Source organism: Pygocentrus nattereri, chromosome 21 (genome assembly GCF_015220715.1).
Source record: "Pygocentrus nattereri isolate fPygNat1 chromosome 21, fPygNat1.pri, whole genome shotgun sequence".
In the NCBI taxonomy this organism is placed as follows: domain Eukaryota; kingdom Metazoa; phylum Chordata; class Actinopteri; order Characiformes; family Serrasalmidae; genus Pygocentrus; species Pygocentrus nattereri.
In genome coordinates this window covers 15,979,140-16,003,738 of record NC_051231.1, presented here as the reverse complement: position 1 = coordinate 16,003,738, position 24,599 = coordinate 15,979,140, and the positions used below count along the sequence as shown (strand labels likewise).

At 39.5% G+C, this 24,599-nt stretch overlaps 1 protein-coding gene across 1 annotated transcript; it reads right to left on the bottom strand.

The window, feature by feature from the left end:
• Positions 1 to 340: 340 nt before the first annotated feature.
• Positions 341 to 24,260, bottom strand: wnt7aa (wingless-type MMTV integration site family, member 7Aa). Its single transcript, XM_017692822.2, has 4 exons — positions 23,699 to 24,260; positions 22,848 to 23,074; positions 12,382 to 12,653; positions 341 to 2,802 (listed from the first exon to the last, which is right to left on the bottom strand). The coding sequence occupies exons 1-4, from the start codon at positions 23,767 to 23,769 to the stop codon at positions 2,323 to 2,325; spliced, it is 1,050 nt and encodes a 349-aa protein (XP_017548311.1). The 5' UTR covers positions 23,770 to 24,260; the 3' UTR covers positions 341 to 2,322.
• Between the last annotated feature and the right edge of the window lie 339 nt (positions 24,261 to 24,599).

Genomic DNA, 24,599 nt, shown 5'->3' with positions numbered 1-24,599 from the left:
CTGTGAAATTGCTACACGGTTAAACATTTGGTAAAATGTTTGTCACAAGCTTCAAATGTTTTTAGAAGCTTGAACTGTCAGTGTAGAATCTAGAATATTCAAAAATGTGTGGATCACTGTTAGTGTAGCACTAACAAACTACTGCGTCAGTAGAGACTCGGGAAGAATTAGCATTTTCGTTGAGGTGAGTTTTTCCACATCAACCTTTTACCAACTTTTGACATTTAAGGCCCAAAGTGATAGTAAAGCTCAATACCATAATTACCATGAAAATGAAAGATTGTTGTTTTTTGTTGTGGTTTGTTTGTGTTACCAGCTAAAAAAAAACAAGTACAGGCTCTGCAAACTGCTGAGGTGACTTTTATTAACACTGTTCAAAACACAATGCACTTTGTTAAATCGTTATGACAATATAAGCATGCAGAATGACCAATTTAGCAAAACATCACTTGAATTCATTGTTCGTTATCAAAAACAGGACCAAAGCCAAGGATGTCAGTGAAAGAGCCACCTCCAGATTCAGTTCTTTGGTTAAAAATCACTAACTGTCATATTTGTTTTCTTAGTACCAGTGTTTGTCCCATTTTTAGTTTCACTTATTAGCCCTACATACAGGGTCATGTTTGTTAAATGACTATAGTAAAGCTACAAAATAATTTTCCCATTATTACTGATTATTACTAATTCGTTGTCCATTTCAGTTTGTGTCTTGATCAAGCAAGGGATCAAGCTGGTACCGTAACATTATCAACCCCATGCAGTTTCTAGCTTAGATTATTTGTTTCTATCTATGGAAGTTAAAAGAAATTGGGGAGCAGGACTTTTTTACAGCACAAATAAATAAAACACTCATATAAAAATAATCTCTCGCAAAATATATTCTGTTAACTGTGTCAGCACAGGGACAACTCGTCCAGGATACCACATTTGCCCACGGTGTTCAAAAGTACTAGTTTCAACAAACAGGCGTTATACAGTTTCCAAGTTGTAGCCTAGAATTTACCAGACGACTAGCAGCAAAAAAGAAAGGTATAATATTTATATAGCAATAACAGTATCAGTGACCTCAGCGTTCGGTATCAGTAGCATGTGGAGGCATCTCCTGATTGCAAGCTACCTCGTTCCAAAATGAATTAACCGCTGCCTTGCCTTTTCTTCCAGTTGGACAGATTTGGGTCAAGGTAGAGCCACGTGTGAGTTTGCAAGCAGAAGGTTATGTGTCAATTAAGGTTACTTGCAGGCTGTTTATCAAATGAATTCAGCTCACTATTACTTACAACTCAGGTCCAAACATAACTGATGTATTATTATGAATAAAAGTCAATTTTTTGCACACTGTTTACATTGTTCACATTTAGCATATAAGACGTTAATTCATTCTAGGAGGAGTCAGCCTTCAAGAGAGATGCACATCCAGTGTATCCAGTGTATATTGTATTACATAAATATATATGTACTGTGCTGGGAGCTGAGGTGGAAGACAAACACAATAGAGGCTGGAGAGGATAACTGAATTTTGTGGTGCAAACACTTAAGGCACCTCACAACGTTTAGCACAAGTAACGGCACCAACAATATGATGCACAATGTGTTTTGTTTACACCGTGTACTTTAAAAACTACACCCAGTTTATTGATCAAAAAGCACAAATGTGTGGGATCAGATGGTTACATTTTTGCTTCAACCACAATTACAAAATATTCAATGGTGAAAATGGACCTTAACTCACATGAAGAAAGAAAAATCAGTAGTTTTTATTATTAAATAAATTAATATTAGCCTTTGTCTCTCTAAATAAAAAGTTAAATATCACCATCATCGTCCATATACAGTATGCTTTCTTAATGTCCATCGGAAGAAAAAAAACATCCAAAACATCCAGTTTTGATATACATATGACAAGGATGTTCATTCACAACTCATAATGAAAGCTTTCCTCACAATCTGTAGAGCAGGACAGGCCAAGGTCACCACCCACAACTTTTTCACAGTCCACAGAACAGCCTTTCCTGGACTTCCTCGCTCCATTGCCCTGAATGCGCAAGGTGTCCATTGGTACCTAGACCAAAGATTGCCACCAAGCTCTGAAGCAAAGCTTGACACCTAGCCCACATTTGCTTTGGCAATCCTCCAGGCGATATTAAAAGAACCTGGCCAACAATGGAGACCCAAGAACTGACTTGTGCAAATGGTTCTCCTTTTTTTAAAAAGCCTTGGATCTACATCGCCCAACTCCCTAATGGGATGCACCCTGTTGATGTATTGACACTGACCTTCTCAGACCCTCTAGACATAACACTTGCATGAGCAACAAACATATTCTCATTTGCATGTGTACACCTCTGTCCTCTCACTGCAGGTGTTGCATTTGACGTAGCAGCACCACAGGAACTTGCAGTTGCACTGCCAAACCCGTGAGTATTGGTGCGTGTTGTAGCCCCGGCCACAGCACATCAAATCACAGCTGTTCGCTTGATGGGCTGTCTTGTTGCAGATCCTGCCTTGTGTACCCATGCTGCCAGTTACCGGGTCTGCCTCGCAATAGTTGGGCGACTTCTCAATGTAAACCAAATCGGTGTCCATGGGCTTGCGATAGGAATAGGGTTTTTTGATCTTCAGAAAGGTGGGTCGCTTGTTCCGGCTCGCTCGCACAGGCTCCACATGAACCGCCTGGAAGTACTTGTCCTTGAGGATGTAGCCCAGCTGCCTAAACTTGGGCAAGGTCATCCAGCAAGTCTTGGTGGTGCAGGAGCCGGAGACGCCATGACACTTGCATTCCAAACGCATGTTCTTTTCCAAGATCTGCAGATGAAAAACAAGAGCTACGTTCAGCATTAATCAAGAGATAACATGCAGATATTAATCTTCTTAATAATTCCAATGATCATGTGTGATTATCAACTTCTTTCTTCCTGTTAAAATGTTCATGAACTGCTTTTAAGTCATTTTAAACATGCGGCATGTCATACCTGAAGAAGTCAGAAATGAAACCAACAAAATGCACTTTTTACTGGTAGCAAACCATGAAAAACCCCATTGAAACTGACATCACAACAAAATATATAAGCAAAAAATTCAAGCAAAATATGAAGACATATGGCTACATAAAATACAGACTCATTGCCACTAGAGATGTCAACCTGCCATAACCATCGAGTGTGGAACATGTGGCCAGGCACTTTGGCATTTGGAGTAAAAACTTTCCTTGGTGGCAGCAAAAAATAGACTAATCATGTGCGAAAACATAGATCCCCGTCCCCACAGCTCCTTTACTGTTATTGGCTACTGTTCAGTCTGCAATGTTGGGAACCCATGTGGTAAAGAAACACAAGTGGTTCAATCTATCAAAATAATACCTTTTTATACATTTTAATCTAGTGCTTTTCAAGCATTTAAAGGGTAGCACATTAATACTGAAAACGGAGACACTTCTGGTCATTCGTATCATGACAGGAAATGTTTATACCCTCTCTTTCTTACACCTGAGGGATTTCACTGTCCCTGGCTTTCATTCTGAGGTATATAATTTCAGTCTAAGATAATTACGAGAGTAAGTGCTTTGATGATTCATAGGTTGATCCAGTTAGTGACAGCTTGAAGACTGGCATGATAAAGCTGAGGAAAGAATATAGGGAAAAGGTTACGTTTGCATGGTCTTGTCCTTCTCAAAGGTTTTATAAGAAGTTATAAAACAATGTCAGAGTTCGCGTACAATGATAGTTTAAATCTAACTCAAGTTTCTTCAACAGAAGCTGTCTGACCATGCAGGGACGGATTGGTGGGATCGCCCATTTCTCCCTAGTAGCGTTTGTGCCTACAGTCGTGATTTTGGAGCATATTTCTGGAATAGTTAAACAGGTTGAGACAAAGGTTTTTTAAAACATTCCTATTCAAGAATGCGAGGATTGTTAAACTTGCTGTGCCAGAGCCTGATCCGCCTCATGCCTGCCTGCCTGCGGAGCGGGGCTGGAAAACAGCCCGCGTGTCGACAGGTTCCCCCGTTGACTTTTAGGAAGCCTTTTCATTTGTGTACAAAACATCCGACACAAATTGTTTCGCCGAGCTGAGTTATGAGAGCTTGTCCGTTGGAGTTTGTTTCTCTTGTATAAGCAGTAGGATGGAATCAGGAATGGGTATGATATAAACAAACAGCGCCTGAATGATCATCGCCGACTTCTACAACAGTCGGCCTGTGTGTAGTGTACACACATAAAGCTCTGGAGTCAGGTTTCAGGTGCCTGGGAGCTTTCCCTTCGGTTTGACTTTCCTGCAAGGCGGAGACGAGTAGGTGAGCCCAACAGGTGAGGGTGGTGAGGAGTAGGACCACACAATGTATCATTTGTTAAGTGTTATCGAATATTTGCAAAACTGATTTCCCTGAAGATTCTGCAGCATACAAAAAGCCACAATCATCATAAAACATAAAATAAAGGGCTTATCTTGTGCACAAAGTCATTTCTCCTCAGAGGACCATGTGCCAACATGTTATTTGTCAGAGAAATACATTTGCATTGTTTCTGGACCTAGCTAACATCAGTTAGGCCAGTAGTTAGCCTACTTCAGGGGTCGGCAACATGTGGCCCTGGAGCCACATGCAGCTTTTATACTCCCCTGTTGCGGTTCCATAGCAGAATTACATTATTAGGTAAAATAATTCCCCTTTGCTATGAAATAAAGCTCTGCTGATTGTTCTAAGGCAGTTTTAACGTGCAGACTCCTGGTCACAGTAACACAGATAACAATCTCACCTAGCTAGCTTATTAAAAGGCAAAGAGAAAGATTTAAGACGAACATCAATAATTTGGAGACTAATGGACTTATTTTCATTCATAACTCCAGCTGGTTTCCTGATACATTTAATCTGCAACAAGAAACTGTAAAAAACTAAAAAGTCTGATAAAGTCAGCCTTTTCCGTCAGTCACACATCCTTGGTAACGCATCCTTACTAACACTTACGTTCATGCACTCCTGTTTCGGAGTAATAAAACAGAACATACAAAACCATCACGTTTCAGTGAATTGCTAGCCTGTATGTTTTCTTTGTCTTCCTATGATGTAACATAAACATCCAGTTAGTGATTTCAGTATTCAAATACATTCACCTTGAATGGTTAACCGAGCATTTGAGTACCCATAATATTCCTACTTCATGTATATGTAGTTACTGTACAGCATTACCAAATGTTGTAAGTTGTATCATAACTGCAATATGCAGCAATATAATTGTAACATGAAATTTCATCCCTATCATACAGCCCTAGTGACAAAGCTTCATAGAAAGGAATAATAAGGGGTTCTTTCTCAGTTTTGCACTTTGCAGTGTTTCGTCTACACACGTGGACAAAATTTTTGGTGCCCTTCCAATACAGAAAGAAAAACCCACAGTGGTCATTGAAATAACTTGAAACAGAACAAATTAATAATAAATAAAAATGTACTGAAAATCAACTAATGAAAATCAAACATTTTCACTTTAAAAAACAAACTAATGAAACTGACCTGGACAAAAATGATGGTACCCTTTATTTAATATTTTGTTGTGCAACATTTTGAGGCAATCACTGCAATCAAGCGATTTCTGTGACACTCAATGAGACTTCTGCACCTGTCCACAGGTATTTTTGTCCAAACTGAGCAAACTGCTCCAGCTGTCGCAGATTTGAAGAGTGTCTTCTCCAGACTGCATGTTTCAGCGCCTTCCACAGATGTTCAATAGGATTTAGAATAGGGCTCATAGAAGGCCACTTCAGAATAGTCCAATGCTTTGCTCTTAGCCATTCTTGGATGTTTTAGCTGTGTTTTGGGTCATTATCCTGTTGGATATGACCCATGACCTGCAACTGAAACCAAGCTTTCTGACACTGGGCAGCACATTTCGTTCCAGAATGCCTTGATAGTCTTGAGATTTCATTGTATCCTACACAGACTCAAAACACCCTGTGCCAGGTGCAGCAAAGCAGCACCAGAACATAAGCCAGCCTCCTCCATGTTTCACAGTAGGTACAATGTTCTTTTCTTTGTATGCTTCATTTTCGCATCTGTGAACATGGAGCTAATGTGCCTTGACAAAAAGCTCCAGTTTTGTCTCATTGATCTAAAGGACATTCTCCCAGAAGCTTTGTTGGCTTGTCAATATGCATTTTGGAAAATTCCAGTATTGGGGTTGGCTACAGTCTGATAGACCTTAAACTTCTGAATAATATTTGCAACTGTAGTAACAGGAACATCAAGCTGCTTGGAGATGGTCTTATAGCCTTTAGCTTTAACATGTTTGTCTATAATTTTCTTTCTAATCTCCTTAGCTTTCTGAGGTCTATGGTAAGTGTGGTACACACGATGACACCAAACAGCACAGTGACCACTTTTCACCCTTTAAATAGACAGACTGACTAATTACAAGTTTGACACCTGTGATGCTAATTACAGGATACACCTTAGTATAACATGTCCCTATGGTCAAATTATTTTAAATCTTTTCTAGGGGTATCATCATGTTTGTCCAGGACAGTTTCATTAGTTTGTTTTTTAAAATTATTCTGTTGAACCACAATTCAAAGCAGTGTCTGATTTTCAGTATATTTTTATTTTACTTTTACTTTTATTAATATTTACTTTTGTCAGTTTCAAGTTATTTCAGTGACCATTGTGGGTTTTTCTTTCTTTAACGGAAGCGTACCAATCATTTTGTCGAAGTTTGTATATTTACAATCAATCATGCAATAAAACAAAAACCAAGAGAAAACTCTAACAGGTGTGGGTCGTGATGAACAAGTCTTTTTCAGTATTTTTCCAGCATTTTGCTCTATGTCTGCCGATTATTATAAAATACAGAAAACACAAAGTAAACTCACTGCAAAAAGGTAATGAAAGAGAAAATCTGGAAGAATCTGTTAACGTTTGGCCTCAGTGAATAACTTGTTCAAAGCAGCGCAAGCTTTGGTGTGGTCGGCAAATGCTCCATCTCTCTTTCTCCACTATGTAATGACGCTGCTTTTCTCCTCTGTGGGTGGGAGAAGCCTCACCTAGTGTTTTAATTATTATTCCATCCTCCCTCTCTGCCTCTCAGACTTCATGGAGTCTCCTTGGCAATTGTCTGCTCTCTTTGGGATGCATATCAGGCTTAGTGTGGTCATGGCGCTGATTCCTGATAAACAACACATTTGAGACTGCATACTGAAGTCAAATCCGTGTGTCTGAGACAATCCTTATGACAACCCGCATGAGGTATGAGACTACAATGAGGAGATACCACCATGTTGGCGAATGAAAACCGTACTTAAATCATGTTCATCTGTCACATTCATTTTTGGATTAACTGCCATTTGACTCTGAAAACAAAGATGCCTCTGTCAAAGTTAAGACTCTTGTTCAAGTGTTAAACAGGAGTTTAGAGTTTAGTGCACACTCATACTGAGGCCTTTTATACTGGAGTTGCAACGTGACTGGATGAGGGCCTGACCGCATTTTCTCAAATCTCTTTGATACCTTTTACACCTGGTCGTTTCTGCACTGCAGCCTATTAAGATAGTAGTAGTCAAATGCGTCTCAAGTTGAGAGAGGAATCTGATGTGGTGTCAGCTCATGGGGCAGTCATGAGCTGGAGGTTAGGGAACCATCCATGTGATTGGAAGGTCGCCGGTTTGATCCCCTGAACCAAAAGTTGAGCAAGGTATCTAACTCCCAACTGCTCCCCACCAGCAATTGTGCTCACTGCCCACCTAGTGCGGGTGTTCACTAGTGTGTATGTGGTGGTTCACTGCACGGATGGGTTAAATCAGGAGGTGAAATTTCCCTGTTGAAGACTAATAAGGGTAACTTAATCTATACAACAACATATTGCCTTTTAATTTAAAAGAAAATTTTAATTTTTGCAATTTCACTGTTTTTATAACAATTAACCTCGTGCAGTAGTCATTGCTGTTCTAGACCATGTATTTTAAAATGGAACATGCTAGATTCATAAAACCTGGCAGCAATAGTGCCATGCCACACATAACTTGTGTCACGGTAAATAAGAGCTGTTCATGAACTTTAGCATCTTGTTAACATTGCAGTACTGTCACTGGTATTCTAGGCAAGAGCCAATCAAAATCAACATGTAAATGAGGTCACACATATTGAAGACCCATACCAAATGAAGCTCAGGTTGACTGCCAATATGGATATGGTGAAAGAAACAAGAACATAGAAATGAAGAAACAGAAGCTACAATATGGGCAAGAATAATAACAGTAAATTGTTTGGTAAAGATGATTTTCCGTTTTAATCAAGAACCAAAGTTTCTTATCAGACAAAGTTATTGATGCTGGAAAAGTGACATGCATAAAAAATCTAATTATAACACACACTCACCAGCCACTTTGTTCAATTGCTTGTTAACACAAATAGCTAATCAGTCAATCACATGGCCGCATCTCAATGCATTTAGGCATGTAGAGGTGGTCAAGACAACTTGCTGAAATGCAAACCGAGCATCAGAATGAGGAAGAAAGGTGATTTAAGTGGCTTTGAACATGGCATGGCTGTTGGAGCCAGACTGGTTGGTCTGAGTATTTCAGAAACAGCTGATCTACTGGGATTTTCACACACAACCATCTCTAGGGTTTACAGAGAATGGTCCGAAAAAGTGAGCAGCAGTTGTGTGGACAAAAATGCCTTGTTGATGTGAGAGGTCAGAGGAGAACGGGCAGACTGGTTCGAGATGATAGAAAGGCAACAGTAACTCAAAAAACCAACCAAAATCTCTGAGGAATGTTTCCAACATCTTGTTTAAAGTCTGCCATGAAGAATTAAGGCCGTTCTGAAGGCAAAAGGCGGTCCAACCTTTTACTAGCAAGTTGTACCTAATAAAGTGGCCGGTGAGTGTATAATCTTTTAATTGTAGGAATGCAGATTATAGCACAGCAATTTAATTTCTCATTTGTAAAAATTTCAGTTTAATGTGGCAATTTGAGTACAATCAAAAATGAAATTGACCTACTACAATAAGGTAGGAAAAGGTGAAAAATCTAATTCTTTTGTAATAATTTATTTGAACTCAGGAATCTTTTTTGCATATGTGGAATTGGAATTTAAAATATAATTTCTAAATATTTTATTGTTTATATGAAGAATCCAGTGTGCACGTGTAATTTTAGAAATCCACTAGTAAATTTTACATTTTTACTGGAAAAATTAAGCAGCTATGCCTCAGTTGTAAAACTCACAAGTAGTCCTTGTTTATGAATGAGCGAAGGTGTTAGCACCATGCTGCAGCAGTCCAGGGCATAGTCTCTTCCCCATAAGCACAAAAGAAGACAGACAACTGTCATTGTTTTGGGAAAGGCTGTCTAACGTGGCTTGTAGAGACAGATGACCACGTCTTGAAGGGGCCTAAGAAATCAGATTGAATTCTGTTGTAAAACGTGTGTTTTTTTGTGCAGATAATCTATATCCTGGCATAATCTTGATATTCCAGATGAGTGAAAAGACCAGGTGTAAGTGGGGTCTTTAAGTATCGCTCCACCTTACGCACTTGTATCCTGTCAACTGCCACCAGCATATAGACTGTTTAATGTAACTACAATTGTAAACAAATACTTGGGCATTTTTTTGTCGATTTTAAAAGAAAGTTAACATGTCATATCTACAGAGAACACACCTCTGTACATCTTAATGCTGAATCTCTGTTTATTTGCTGAATTTGACATTAGAGACCAAATAAACATAAAAAGTAGTAAAAAGTGGCATATTTTATACTTTATTTATTATTATCTGTTAAACTGAGCAAAAATAATGAAACTGTGTGCTAATATTTCAGGCCACATCTGGACTGTGATGTTATGGAAACGACTATTTGATTTTGGAGCTTCATGAAAATACTTCACTCTCTTTCCCACAAGATTCAGGTTTTTCTTTGGTCTCAAGTTGACTCTTTAGTTTTAACGGTTTAGGCCCCTCATCTGAAAGAGTCAAAGAGTTTTGTGGCTCGTGTGTCATTATTAATATTAATATTAATATAGTTTTAATAATATTATTATTAACAGCAGCTCATGTTGTAGGAATAATATGAGCGTCTGTAACGAGTCAGATGTTGTATGGACAGCACAGCACTGATGTGCTCCTAAAAGAGGAGAAAAGCAAGCTTTGATGCTGATTTCCTTTGTTTGGTGCAAGCAATGAACAGAACCAGGGTCCTCTTGGTGCTGTTACTGGCCCACTATGAACTACTGCCTCCCCCCTGAGTACAGACCCTTGTAGTCTAAGGCCTAGTGGTTGAGAAGCCCTGCTGTAGAGGATGTGTTAACTCATTTTCACATAACATGTGATTTGACTGAAAGCGTTTAAACCCTAGCAAACAACTGCATATATCTTCATGGATTGTAAATAAACTTTCTTGTTAATGAAATGTAGTTTATTGTCTCAAAAGGGAATATTATTTTTAAATAATAAAACTGGTATAATTGCAGCAATATGCTTGAGGTGGTGCTAAAACTTGAGATATTGTCACTGCTGTGTTAATGTTCTCGTCTTTCGGCTTCATGCATATGACCACAGTACTCCCTCTTGTGTATTACTGGGTAAGTAAACTGCCAAGGTCGTCAGTTTCATAAAGGCCAGAGTCCATGGTATAAGGTTACGACCCCATTCTGACCCAAATTATCTGATGATCTGTCCAGAGTGCTGAAACAGTCTCCAATCCAACTTAACCCCTTAAAATCCCAGGCTTATCACATCCTAAGGTTTATTATCCACCAACTACAGGGACTTCAATGCAAACTGGTGGTGCTATTCTTAGGTTATAGAAGTGTGTAACAAAACTTTGGCCCCTCCAAAGGGTCCTGGGCCCTGGCCATTTAAGGGGTTAAGTGACAGACCCACAGTAATGACAAAAAGCTTCTATAAATGGCTAAGTTTTTAAAACGTAAGGATAAATAAAAGTTATTAATATATCAATGAGTATCCAGTTAGTCAACTTACTTTAAACTAATGGCAAACGCCTACAAGCTGCTCAAAATGAACTAAAAGGCCTACTGCCTCAGAGAGTTTTCAGAGAACTACCCTACAACACCTCTTTTTGTAACATCCAGTGACATTGCTCAGTATGAGAAGCCTAGTAAATACTGCAGGGAAACCCAGGGCAAGTAGCATTAGACGTTTTGCTATCTCTTGGAGCAGGAGTGAAGAGATTTAGTGATTACTCAGATTGAAGCACATCTGTGCCCTTCCTCCTAAAAGCCTTCACTGCTATTTCATTACAGAAACCCTTTCTAAATCGGACTGCCGCCACTTTATCAGCACAGCCGTGCTGGGAAAATCAATCACAACACCAAGGTTGCACATATTGCTACTTCCTACCATTGTTAACCCATCACATCAAGCTCCACATGAAATAAGTTCTGTTACAGGAGTGCACAAAGTTAATATAAGATAAGACAAAACAGGATATCTGTTGATGTAATTAGGAATAGTGGAATTATTGTAATTTCACTATCTGGTGCAGGGTCCTCTCAGAGTCATGCATCAGGGGGCTTATTCTTTTCCACTCTCACTTTTGGCTTGCTCTTTAGGGATCCATAAATTGAACTGTATTAAACTGTTTTTTTTAAGTAATGCATCACTTATTGCAGTTAACCATATGTATAACAACGTGATCTATGTAATGCATAGTAATGCTGTTCCGCCTCTTAAACCCCACTGTAAAAATCTGTTGCAAGAACCAAAAATATCTATGCAACATGCATGAAGATTTTTTAGTTTTCTCAACAGCTGCTGTTGTAGTCATCCTTACTGAGGTTCATGTTTAACCAACTCTGTTCATCCAATGTTATGCCGCCAATAAAAAAAAAGAGAAAACTTAGCCTACATTATATACAGCAAAGGCAGATACTCTTATCAAATACAACTCACAGTTAAATCATGTTATAACGTTATAAACTATTATAGCATTAGGGGTCTTGCCCAGGGACATTTTTGGCATAGCATGGGTGCCCAGCCTACTGGGTGGAGGGAAGAGGTCTTACCCATTATGCTATATAAACAGCAACCTCATGACCAAAAGGGTGATGTCATTGACATTTCTGTTGACAACACATTCAACACTTATTTTATAGTTGGTGTAGTGTAGCAGGTAACATCACTGCCCTTCAACCAGCAGACCAGGCATTTGTTGTGTGGGGAAGAACCTTCTCTGAATAAGAGTATCTGTAGGTATCTTACTGGTAGCCTAATGTTAGATGAAAGAATCGAGGTTGTTTTAACAAATGAAACTCGGTAAGGATGACCACAAAAGCAGCCATTTGTTTTATTCAGTATCTATTATCGATTAGACAGTGTACTGAGATAACTCACTATTCAGTAAGTGTGAAAACAGGTTGTAAACTTTGTCCTGATAGACGTACCTTTCGTCCTACTTCATTGTTGTGGAGGTTCATGAGAGTCCTGGCATTCTGCTTGATTTCTCGAGCGTCCAGAAACACCTTGGAAAAGCTCAGGCCATAGCGGATGTCAGCTGAGCAGCCGCCCCACTTCCAGCCTTCTTCCTGGTTATAGAAACCCTGTTTCTCCTTATCGCAGCCGCAGCCACTCAGCGTACCCTGTGTGCAGGCAGCTGTGATGGCATGGGCAACCCCAGCGGAGATAATGGCGTAGGTGAAAGCAGCCTCCTTACTCCCTGCAGGTGAGAAAACATATAAATTTACATTACATTACATTCATTTGGTAGACACTACTCCTAAAATAAGATGAGGCAATATACAATGCTAGTACACAGCTATAACATAACTTCATGAATTGTACCAAAATAATCAAATCTAACCAGATTGTGGTGAAATGAGATTTCATAACTTAATTGTTTCAAAATGAATCGCAATCAAATTCTGTCATTGTGAGATCAGAGAATTACACAACTGTTGTTTTGGTTTCTTGAACAGTGCAAGGTGTTTGTAGGAGGTAATAGGGAACATTCAGCATCAGGCAAAAACATATTAGACAAATTATGTGTAGATAGACATGGCACAGAGTACAGTTGGACTGTATACAGTGGGAAGTAGTGAATTACAGTATTGCAAGATGCAAGCCTTGACATAGAATAAGGCGTAAAAAGAGAAAGCAGATGAGTGTAATAGGATTGATTGATAATCAAATGAAAGCAAAGTTTCTTGAAGACTGAAAGAGACTTTGAAAAGTAAATGGAGGTAGGTAGCCCTTTCATACGAGTACCTCATCTGAGAAGTAGGGCTGTTAAAGTTATTGGCTATTGTGCTGATTAGTGATGCACCAATCTGAATTGTTCTCTTCTGATACTTGAACTCCAATACTGAGCACCAACCCAGTATTTTTTTCTTTTTCAATTTACAATCAGTTTACCTAATAGAATATGCTTTCATAATTGAAGGGTTATTCTAAAATGTGCCATATCTGTTTTATGAAATGTTGGTGCTTAAGAGTTTTAAAATGAGGCACACTGGATTGTTTCAAATTCAACCATTTTCTTCTATTTATTCTAGGGCTAAGTCTAACTGATTACTATACACAGCTTAACTTTTACCTTACGATGTCAAAAATCTCACTAATTAATTTTTAGCCTACATTAGATTGATAAAAAAATAAAAGATTGTTATCTGCTGCTGAGGCTGCTGTGAAGTGCAAGAGATTTACAAAAGTCCCCCAGTACAAGGCTTTTATTCTGCTTTTATTATGGCCTTTATTTTCATAAGCTGTAGCGAATCACATTTGCAAACACTGTCATTTCCTTAAACAAGTTTGCCCATAATGTGATCATTTATAATTAGTTTCAATAGCATTCAGTTTCAATAATATGAACACAAAGTGAGAATTTAATGTGTATCTTGTAACTCTACAATGGCCATCAGCAACCTGTGGGCAGCATCCTGTGACCACTGTTGGAGGACTAGAGGATGACATACCCAAACTGTGCAGCAATAGATGAGCTTTGGTCTCTGACTTTTCATCTACAAGGTGGACCAATAAGGTAGGTGTGTCTAATAGAGTGGACAGTAAGTGGACACAGGACACAGTGAAGTCCAGCAGCACTGCTGTGTCTGATCCACTCGTACCAGCGCAACACACAATAGCACACCACTACAATGTGAGTGTCACTGCAGTGCTGAGAATGATCCACTGCCCACATAATGCCTGCTCTGTGGTCGTCCTGACCATTGACGAACAAGATAAAAGGGGGCTAACAAAGTATGTAGAGAAACAGATGGACTAAGTACACCTATATGGTAAGTAAAGCTGATAGAAGCAGATCATAAATGCAAAAACAAGGGGGTTTTAATGTTATGGCCGATGTGTGTGGAGACAACTTTGGCGGAGTTCCAGGTGACTTCTACTTTAAGTTTGAAGGCTGGACTCCTATTGATGAACATGGGAAGGACTGAGTGATAGGACTGAGAATCATGGAAGAGATGAAGAGGTGGTGGGGTGTGAAAACTTAGTCACAGTAAAATTAGATAGAAAAGAGAAGGGGCTTGTCGTGGTCTTCTTTTCAAACTAGTTATTTCATGAATTCATTTATTGTAATAGATATCAATAACAGTAATGATACTGTTCTGCCTATTTAATATGCATTTTCTCTGCTGCCACTGCAGATGCAATATGTTTATCACATAAACTAATATTGCGATAGGGATAAAAAATAAGATAACAACAGGCAGCACTGAGGAGAATTGTTAGGAGTGAGAACATTTGCAATCCGGATTCACTGTTCTTGGGCCATATCAAGCCCACGTACATACCTGACATAGCTTGACACTCAACAGCAATAACAAAAACTCGCTAGCTGTGCCAAGAGGTATCCATTTATCATGCGTTCTTTTGCGCTGATGAATGGCGTGGCCCCTGTTAAATGGGGTGGGATGCTGTGGAGCAGACTCGCTGAAAATAGTCTAATATAGAGATGACAGAAGTGGAGATAATACTGTAAACACATGCTAACAATGGAATGATAACAAATGGCAGCAACACCGACAATCCTTGTCTTTATTCGACACGAAATAATTGTCCTTCACTTGTCAGGGGGAGGAAACATTAAGACAAATAACTGTCTGATTGCACTCAGATGGCCATTCCAGCAACGGAAGGAATGGAATGGCCCATCTCTTCAACAAGTACAATGGACGATGGTTTATTTAACAGACAATAGAGTGGTAGAGATAGGGGGGCACGTGGTATGTTTAGACTCGCTTCTGGCCACTGTCCCAGCTTCCGTCAGAAGAAGGGATCCACCCGAGCGGAGGTGAGTCCCCCAGGCATGTAGAGCAGCCCCTGGCCAGAAAGACTCAGATAATTGATTGCCACTGTTAAGTAGGGCACTTCCAGGTTAAGAGCATGATTCACTCAGGTAGATGCAGACAGGACAGAAAAGAACGAGTGGTGCAAAGTTTAAAACCTTTGAAGAAACACGATTCAAGACACTTATGTTAAGCATACGTGGCAATGCACTGTAATTAGCTGTTTTCATCAGGCTATAAATGCTTTTCACTTAAATTGTTAAGCAGGGCACTTCTAGGTTAACAGTATGACTCAGTCGGGTAGACAAATGAAATAGCAGGGCAAAGCTTACAGCCTTTGAAGAAAAACAATTCAAACGACTGTCCCCTAAGTGTCCCATAAGCCAGTGTTCCATAATTACAACTTCTTTTACTAGGCTACAGATGCTCTTGGCTTAAAGGGGTACTTTGGCCAAAATGAAAAATGCAACAATTGCTATCTGTTGTACACATGCCTACTCGTATCGTAAAGTGGCAGCACCTCTCTTGAGAGTGAGATTTTCTGATTTAAAGACTTGGAAAATCCCTTCAGATGATTTGCCTTGAAGGTGGGAAAAAGTTTTGACGTTTGGGTGGATATATTAGGGTGAACTCTTTGAATATTTTTTTTTATTTTTGCAGTTTTTAACTTGCAAAAGCAGAAATAAGCCAGCTAATGTTACAGCTAGGAAGCCAGACGTCGCATTTGTATATCTTTGCCTCTTTTTGTGCAGTACACCAGGGAATTTCTTCCTCAGCTTGGGGGGTCTCACTGGTTGTATGATGCTTGATTCTTGCAATGAGATCTTTTTGGCAAACAACAAAAAGACTCACCTATGACCTATGAGCTAACCTCTACTCATCAGGGTGAACATCGGGGTGGTCTCTGGTTCATCAGCATATTCACCTCCATGTAAGGCTACTTAAGGAGAAGAACATTCGAGGTGCTTGTGTTATCATGGCTGTTTAATGTTGGCAATTTCTTCCACCAAACAATTAGTTCAAGCATTTTTGTCAACTGGAAATTAGTGGAATGATACAGCTACGGTGAAAAAAACGTTGTTAAAAGATACATCATGGATGCAGCACTTTTCAACCATTCAGACTCCAAGTCTGAACTACCTGTTGTATCAAGTGAAACTAACAAGCTTATTTCCCATTTTTTATGGTTACTTATACACTATATGGCCAAAAGTATGTGGACACGCTCCTAATTATTGAGTTCAGGTGTTTCAGTCACACCTATTGCTAACAGGTGTAAAAAACCAACACACAGCCATGGAATCTCCAAAGACAAACACTGGTACTTGAATAGGTCATACTGAAGAGTCTCTGTGACTGTCATGCCAGCTCTGCCACAAGCCTGTTCACTATATTTGTGCCCTGCTCGATCTGCCCAGCTCAAGTGTGTTTTATTGGAAAACAGAAGCACCTAGAAGCAATAGCAGCACAGCAGCAAAGCACTAGACCACGCAAAGTCACATAGTGGGGCCACCAAACATTGCTACATGTAGCATATAAAAATTGCCTCTCTTCTGTTTTATGACTTGCTACAGAGCTCCAAACTGCCTCTGGAAGTAGCATCAGCACAAGAACATGAAAGTGTGCTGGAAGCTTCATGTAATGGGTTTCCATGGCTTAGCAACTGCACACAAGCCTAAGACAACTCCACACCTTGCCAAGTCTTGGCTGTAGTGCTGTAAAGCTAGACTCACGAGCAGTGGACGGATGCCCGGAGAACGTCCTACTGGAATGCATAGCAGCAACAGTAAAGTTAGGTGGAAGAGGGATAAATGGTCTTGGGTTGTTTTTCAGGGTTTGGACTCAGGCCCTTAGTAAAGAGTAACATTAGTGCTACAGCATACAAAGACATTCAGACAACTGTTTACTTTGTTGAAACAGTGTGCGGAAGGATCTTACTGTTCTCTGTGCCCCTGTGCACAAAAGAGCACATAAAGACATGGTTTGATGAATATGGTGTAGAGGAACTCCAGTGGCCCTGACCTCCACCCCAATGAACACCTCTGGGATTTATTGGAGCATCAATTGTGAGCCAGGCCTTCTTGTCCAACATCAGTGCCTGACCTCACAGGCACAGATGTGTAAAAGTTGTTATGGTTGCAAGTAGGGTCCAACTCCACATTAAGGCCTGTGATTTTGGAATAGGATGTTCCAACTAGCACATATAGGTATGATGGTCAGGTACATAGCTTTGTTTATATTGTATTTCTTTTTCAAAAAATTATTTAACCACAAATAGAGATCTGTTGTCATTTCAAATTTGAGAATACTTCTGCTGTTTGAGAAGACGAAAGCCGTTTCCGCCTGAACAGTTTAAGCACAAGTGTACGCAAGCACTACATACTTGGGAAACTCCTTAGCAAAGAGAAAGCTGTCATGGTTTTAAGATGTATTGATCAGGTCTGCATTACATGAGCCATCGCGGAAGTGTACAGCTCATCGTCTGGATTAATGAATCATCATCTATTGACTCTCCTAGGAATCATTTACACTCCTCAAACTAAGAAAAATCAGAGTGCTTTAAGAAGACTGGCTAGTTTGACTTGTATACCATTAGTTTCTCTGCACCAAAGCACAAAGAACATACAGTACCAAAGGCAGTGAGTACCAAGTCAAACAGGGACATTTTTGATGATTCATTTAATGAATCCTTCCGTGATATATGTTAATGGTTTGAAACAGCTATTGCTGTTTAATCTCCAATAGTGTGATTTCCAATGTTGTCATAGGCCTTAGCCTGGTAACAGTGAAGTTATTGGATATAAACTCCCATTGTTGGTAAAACCTCATATACTGCAGTTTAGAAATAGTTCTTTTCTTGATTTTTTTAAAGCAAACATATAGTAAGACATTAGTATTACCACATGCCTGAGCTTTTAAATATGAGAGTGACGTGACATAGAAATACCACATTATTTGTACCTAGCATAGATGATATGGTTCTAGAAATGTGACATCAGACAAAACAGCTTCAGTTCTCTGGAAAAACACTGCCTTGTTTCAGCTCTTACGCAACTGTCTTTACGTGAACTGGCCAGACACCACAGCCTTTGGATTGAAGTTTGTGTGACATTTGCAGTGCTGTTCTTTCGAATTTGACTGACAACAGTTTTGTGCCAAAAACAACCACAACTTTTACAGAATTGCACAATTATGTATTTTTACAAACATTACGCTTCTCATGCTATCACTGTCTATTGTTTTGTCACAACTATTGCTTTGAGGAAGCAAATACATGCACAGGATATGCACCTGAATGTGTGTACATGTTTGAAACTATAACAGTGAATCCAATTTTTTGGCTGTCCAAAAAACATCTATAAGCATTTAAATTTTTTTGCTTTTTATGTCGTGTACAAATTTCATGATAACTGGACCAAAATAAATGCTTCAGAATTGCTTGGGACAGAAACATGGTGCATTAACTTATATGCAAAAATTACGAATGTTTTTGCTCTCTCCTGTAATGTTACCATTTTGGAGATACTTGTTTTTCATTGGACAGCAACGATATGCTCATTTATTTTACTACAGTCAAAGTGGACATGCATGCAGCCTGGCAATGGTAAGGGCATATTTTAAGGAGCTAAAGTGGACAAAGATAAAGACTCTGAATGCATCGCTAATGATGTTAGGTAAGATAGGGTTAAGCTATCAACAAGTACAACTTTACACAACTTTCTCAGGGCCTCCCCACTAACACTTTGGTATGTGTTGACCTGTGGTTGATAAACATCTTGGAACAGCGCCAATGCAATTTAAGAAAGGCCAGTTTGGGGCATCAATTATGCGGAGATTTTTATGAGTAGCTTGGGCTTAATGCCAAGACAGAAAAGATGCATTCGATGGAAAGGTTAGCGAAGACTAAAGATTTCACCAAAAGGCAAAAGTCTTGTCCATGAGGACAGGGCAGAATGGATTTTTTAATAAGTAATCACTTGAGCTATGTTTACTTAAATCAAGATATTGTGAACACAAACACGACTGATAAGAACACCATAAAACATGTATGTTATGACGTGAAGTTCGTTACTTTTCCAGAGTTTGAATCAGGGTCTTTGAATGATTCTGCGTGAGATGTCTTGTGCCAAAAACTGTAAATGCAAGAGGTTAATTTATAAACCTCACACAATGTGCTTGTCTGGACTTGAGACAATGCTGGTGGAGGAAAACTATTTTTTGAGTATGCTGGAGGGTGCGTAAGTGAGCGAAAAAGAGCGAGGGGGAGGAAAGGGGGAGGATTTCACTTGAAAAAAATGAAATGATACAAAAACAAGATATGCAGTTTACATTCTGTTGATCATATATTCCATACAGATCCATTTATTGTATATATTCCATTTCATGGATATACCCCATTCACTGTGCCACTCACAGGCTTTTAGTATTAATATACAGTCAAGTGCAAACCCCCTTGTTAAATTACATGTTTTTTTGTTGATTCTGAAGTGAAGTGAAAGTGAAAATAAGTTAACACATCCTCTACAGAGAACACACTTCTGCACACTTTAATGCACAATTACTGCTTACTGAATTTGACATATTGGAAAAAAGATCAAACAGAAAATGTGGTGTGTGCAAATGCTACAGCACATTTGATAATAAACATGTTAAACTCAAGTAAACAAGCAAATAAACCGCAGCTGTATGCTAAAATCTACATCCCTATAAAGGTTGTTGACTTATTTGCACTCAGAAAATGAACAAAACATACAATTTGACCAGGGATGCCCAAAATTTGCATATGACTGTGAATATATTGAACAAAATTAGCCATGACTAGCATGATTAATCACCAAATGAATCTAATCTAGTGTTGAAGGGCAGGTTTTTATATGCCTAAAGCTCCAAAACGTTCTATGAGAAGGAAAAAGCATTGTTAACATGAAATGCATGTTAATAAGATTTTCTTCCAAGTACTTTCGGACTACTCAGATGGGTCCATTCATAATCAAATGTCCACCCCCTGTGAGACAGCTCGCATTCTCAAATGATATTAAAAACTTAGAAATGGGAAGAACATGCTGGTACAAAGTTTTGACAAGACAGCGACGTAACGCTACAATGCTCTGCTGAAAGAGGAGGAATCCTCAGTGATGATGCCAAGCCCAGAGCGTATGGTACCAGGCCCTAAGCATGAGCGAGCATTACTTCACCTCCTTCTGAACTGCACTGTGGGGATTAGCTGCTGCTTTTCATCTCCCAGGGCTTCGCTAGGCTACTGTGTGCACGGCTGCACGTCTGGCCACTGAAACCAATCCTGTTAGAACGCTTGCCCGCTCTCTTTTATCCTGACTATTGGAGCCACAGACAACGGCAGTTTGGGCAAACGCTAGTTGAAGGAGCTGGACCACAATGGCCTCTATGGGGATGGACACAATGGTCTGTCACAGTGTGTCACTGTTGGCTACACGGTGCTAGGATGAAGAGGGTCTACAATGGAAGACCAATAGCAGCTGTAACGATATAATCAACAAAACAGCTTAAGTTGTTAACCCCTCAAACCCCTTAAACACTTTAGTTGCTTACTATCATAACCATGTAAGACATAGTAGTTACTATGATATGTGCAAAAAGCTAATACTGTGATAATGTTGCTACATGGTTAAAGGCTGGTCTGCATTATTCATCAAAACACCCACAGAATCTGGAACTGTGATTGGTCGTGATGCTCATTTGCATATGACAGCCTTCTGTAATGTATATAGTACAAATGTAAAGGCCAGTACTGTGAAAACTGGTAACAAACAGCCATAGCAGTTATCAAATAATTCATACCGGTTAATGAACATTAAGCCTTAAGATTAATAATGCAATTAATCTAGGGTTCAAAGGTTCTAGGGTTTATGCGAGAGAATGCACAGCTGAACTGAAAAGGAGGGAAATTCTTGAGCAATGCAAGTGCTTGCAGCAAAACCTTTTGCTTTTTTTTCTTCTCTTTTCTTTTTCACGAGGCACTTGTCTTTGATGCAGAGAGGGATAAAACACAGCTACACCTTCAGAGATGGATACAAGTCTCTACAGATCTAAGCTTTTCCCCTTTGAGTCTCAACCGCACAATCCCTACACTGTTTCAATCGAACACGAGCGAGAGGAAACAGGAAAAATAATGTTGAATATGACCCGTGGGCTTCATTTCTGGGGAAATTTAAGGCATTTGAGCATCGATATGGCCCTGCAGCCATCTTCCAGAGACAAACAGCCCAATAATCCTGCCTCCTCTTTCCCACCAGTCAAAGAGGCTCTGAAAGTAAAGCAAAGTCCTTCACATAGCCATTCATCAAAGTGTCGGAGGCTCAACAGCTCTAAAGATCCCCTAAATAGGCCCGAGTTTGCCTGAGGAAAATAGATAGTGTTACCCCAAGGAAAAGAAAGAGAGAAAAATTACTTTCTTTTAACTAATTTTCTTTTGTTTATCTGGTGATGACATATAGTTACATTTCCTTAAAACACTGTACTATGTAGTCCCCTTCATTCATGCTGCATGTAACTTACACCCGTGGTAAAGCGAAAAGCCTGGCTGCCAAATCATTAAAATCTACAGATAAGACAAGATGACTCGAACTTCTTTTCAGAGACTGGGTTGTTAGAGAGGCCGTAAATTCAGCCGCGTTGATACTTGTTGAGCGAAAGCAAGGGAAGCAGACTTGACGTGACATTACAGTGACATGCCAGAGACCAAAATGTTGCGAGTAAACCAACAGCCACAAATGTTTTGACAAATCAGATCCACTTAGATATGAACACAGATGAAAACATGCAGTCTATCTTGAACCAGTAAATGAAAACCAACAAATGTGTGTTATATCGCTTAAGTGTATTTTGATCTCCGAAAAAAAAAAACAATTTATACAGGGCTGGAAAAGTTTTATAAAGTAGGGTTCGATGAATAAGGCTGGACATACTAATATGTAAAGTAAGAATAAAGTTTGATGATGTAAAATGAAAAAAGCATTAAACTGTTTAAAGGGGTAACTGTCTGATTTTTATATTTGGCTTAAATTCCAAGTTATTTTTTTAGTAAATCAATTACTCACAGGATTAATTTCCTAATAGGACATGTCAATAGTTTTGATAAGATTTTGCCTGAGGTGGGTAGTAAATACTTCCAACCAGTGAGTTCCAAGTACTTAAGTAAAACTTTTTTGGTACTTTGAATTGCTACTTTTTCATCAGTTCTAATTGAGCCATTCCATTTAACTGCTGTATTTTTTGCATTTAATTTCATTCTGTTCTTTTGAGTCAGATCCAGGTCTGCATTGTTGTTCCTCACTCCCCTCCCCTCAGATTTTTACCATTTGATTTTATCCCAAACGGATCCCAAAAAACGGTGCCTGTACAAATTTCGGTTCCTATGACTATAGGTGCATAGTGACTAAGAAGTTCTACTTCTAAACAGAACTGTTAAAAAGAGTTTTCTGACCTGATACATTTTTATTCAACTCATTATTTTAAATTCCTCACTAAAAAGCATTCTAATCATGCACCGCTGCTCATCTGGTAGGCAAAGTGTTGCAGTAATTCTGCTTCAGTGAACAGAGAATAGTAGTACTGTTAATACTGTAACATACCCACTTTCAGCTCTTTTCCAAAGACAGTTCTCTCCCCGAGCGCAGAGCAGTTCCAGCGGCCGTTTCTGAACTGAAACTGGCACTCATTGATCCCCATCTGAGCTCCTTCTCCAATCACTATGATGGCATCAGGTCTGCTCTGGCAGATAGTCCTCTGTCGAGGTGCCAGCCCGGGGATTTTATTGCAGATGATGCTCGCTCCCAGGGCCACCACAGATGAGAAACCCCTGCAACAAGTAGAAAAGTACAGGGATGTGAGTGAAAAAGAGGTTTGCTTGCTTTTATGCATTAATCAAATTTACACTGTGCATCAGCTTAAGTGAATGCATGGTGCACTAAACCGATGCAGTGTTGCATTTAGAGTATCATCAGTTTTAGGTTTACCACAGCATTAAAGAAGGTCTTTTATGCTCAGGTGAAGCTTGTCATTTATTGACTTTAAAAACGTTGATGCAGAAACTTGGGACCAACAGACAAATTCCAAACGCAGGGCAGTGTAATGCAATACTACACGTGCGAAAGGAAGGAGCAGTTGATACTCTGGGAATATCATGTAAAGTGATTTATCATCACATGTAATTGCTTAGTCATCCTATCTAATGGCACAACTTCTAGATTTAACGAGCGCTAAGTTACTGTGAAAAACTCGTATTTGAGCGATTTGCATCCTTTGCTGCTTCGGTAATTTGGAACTGGTTTCAAACCAACTGCAACCACAAAACACGTTATAAACGTTAAAAAATGAAAATAGCTATTCAGCGTATTTACTCTAAATTGTGTGATTAATTTTAAAGGAGTTAGCCTCTCTTTAGCCTCAAACAGTCAAAAGTTACAACCCGGGGATCACTTACCCAATTTTCAGATAGATAATCCCCAAACAGAGGAAGATGTGAAAAATCCAACGGCGCGTTTTTCTGCTCATGGTGATTTTTTTAATAGTGTGTTTCTAGCTTCAAATGTCCTTCAGCAGAATCCTCCAGCATGTGGATCAATGCAACGAAGCACACCAAGTCAATTCCCCCCTTTTCCCCATATCTGATGTGTCAGGGCGTGTTCAGATGGAGCTCGGTTTTTCTCCAAAGGTGTCCAATTATCCGCAAAAAAGGCTGCGAGGACTGAGAGCCCACCAGGCAGATCAGCCCCTAACACTGCCTTTCCCAGTGCCTGGAGAGCAGGTACAGCTTGCTTCCGTGTATCAGCACTACCTGACGCTATCAGTGAGAAGGGGGAAAAATCCAGTCTAGATTAGCTCAAAACAGCCTTGCATTAAGGCATGAAACCTGCAGACAGGTTGAGTTCCTCTTTACAGCCTGCTGTTCTGCTCAGGGTAGCTGAGCTCAGTGGAGTCAGAATGAACTGATCTAGCCCAGTGGAGTGTAATCCTGGAGCCTGCAGCTTTGGCTGACTTTACACCAGCTTTTTATCTCTTCCACTGCACCCCTTTGCTCCTCCCATGAGAGAAGAAAGTTAGACTTTTCGATTCTTCCTTTTTACCCACCTCTTCTTTTCATACCCCCTCTTACACCCCCCTCTAGCTCAGGGAAAGTGAAGAAGGCATCATTCTCAACGACTCAGGCGACACTGATAAACAATAGATTCTAAAATGTTGTTCACTGAAGGAACTTAATTCACTTGATTTTAAGGTGAACTTCATTTCTGTATTAAGAAACATTAATGATTTTTTTTAATTCATGAAATTGTTTGCTCTTACACGAATATATATATATATATATATATATATATATATACAGA

Excerpts from the sequence above, each read along its gene's own strand:
- wnt7aa (XM_017692822.2), bottom strand. The coding sequence starts at position 23,769 with ATGAGCAGAAAAACGCGCCGTTGGATTTTTCACATCTTCCTCTGTTTG. Across the intron at positions 23,075-23,698 it reads ATTATCTATCTGAAAATTGG|GGGTTTCTCATCTGTGGTGG; the intron begins GTAAGTGATCCC and ends TACTTGTTGCAG. Across the intron at positions 12,654-22,847 it reads TGGAAAAGAGCTGAAAGTGG|GGAGTAAGGAGGCTGCTTTC; the intron begins GTATGTTACAGT and ends TCTCACCTGCAG.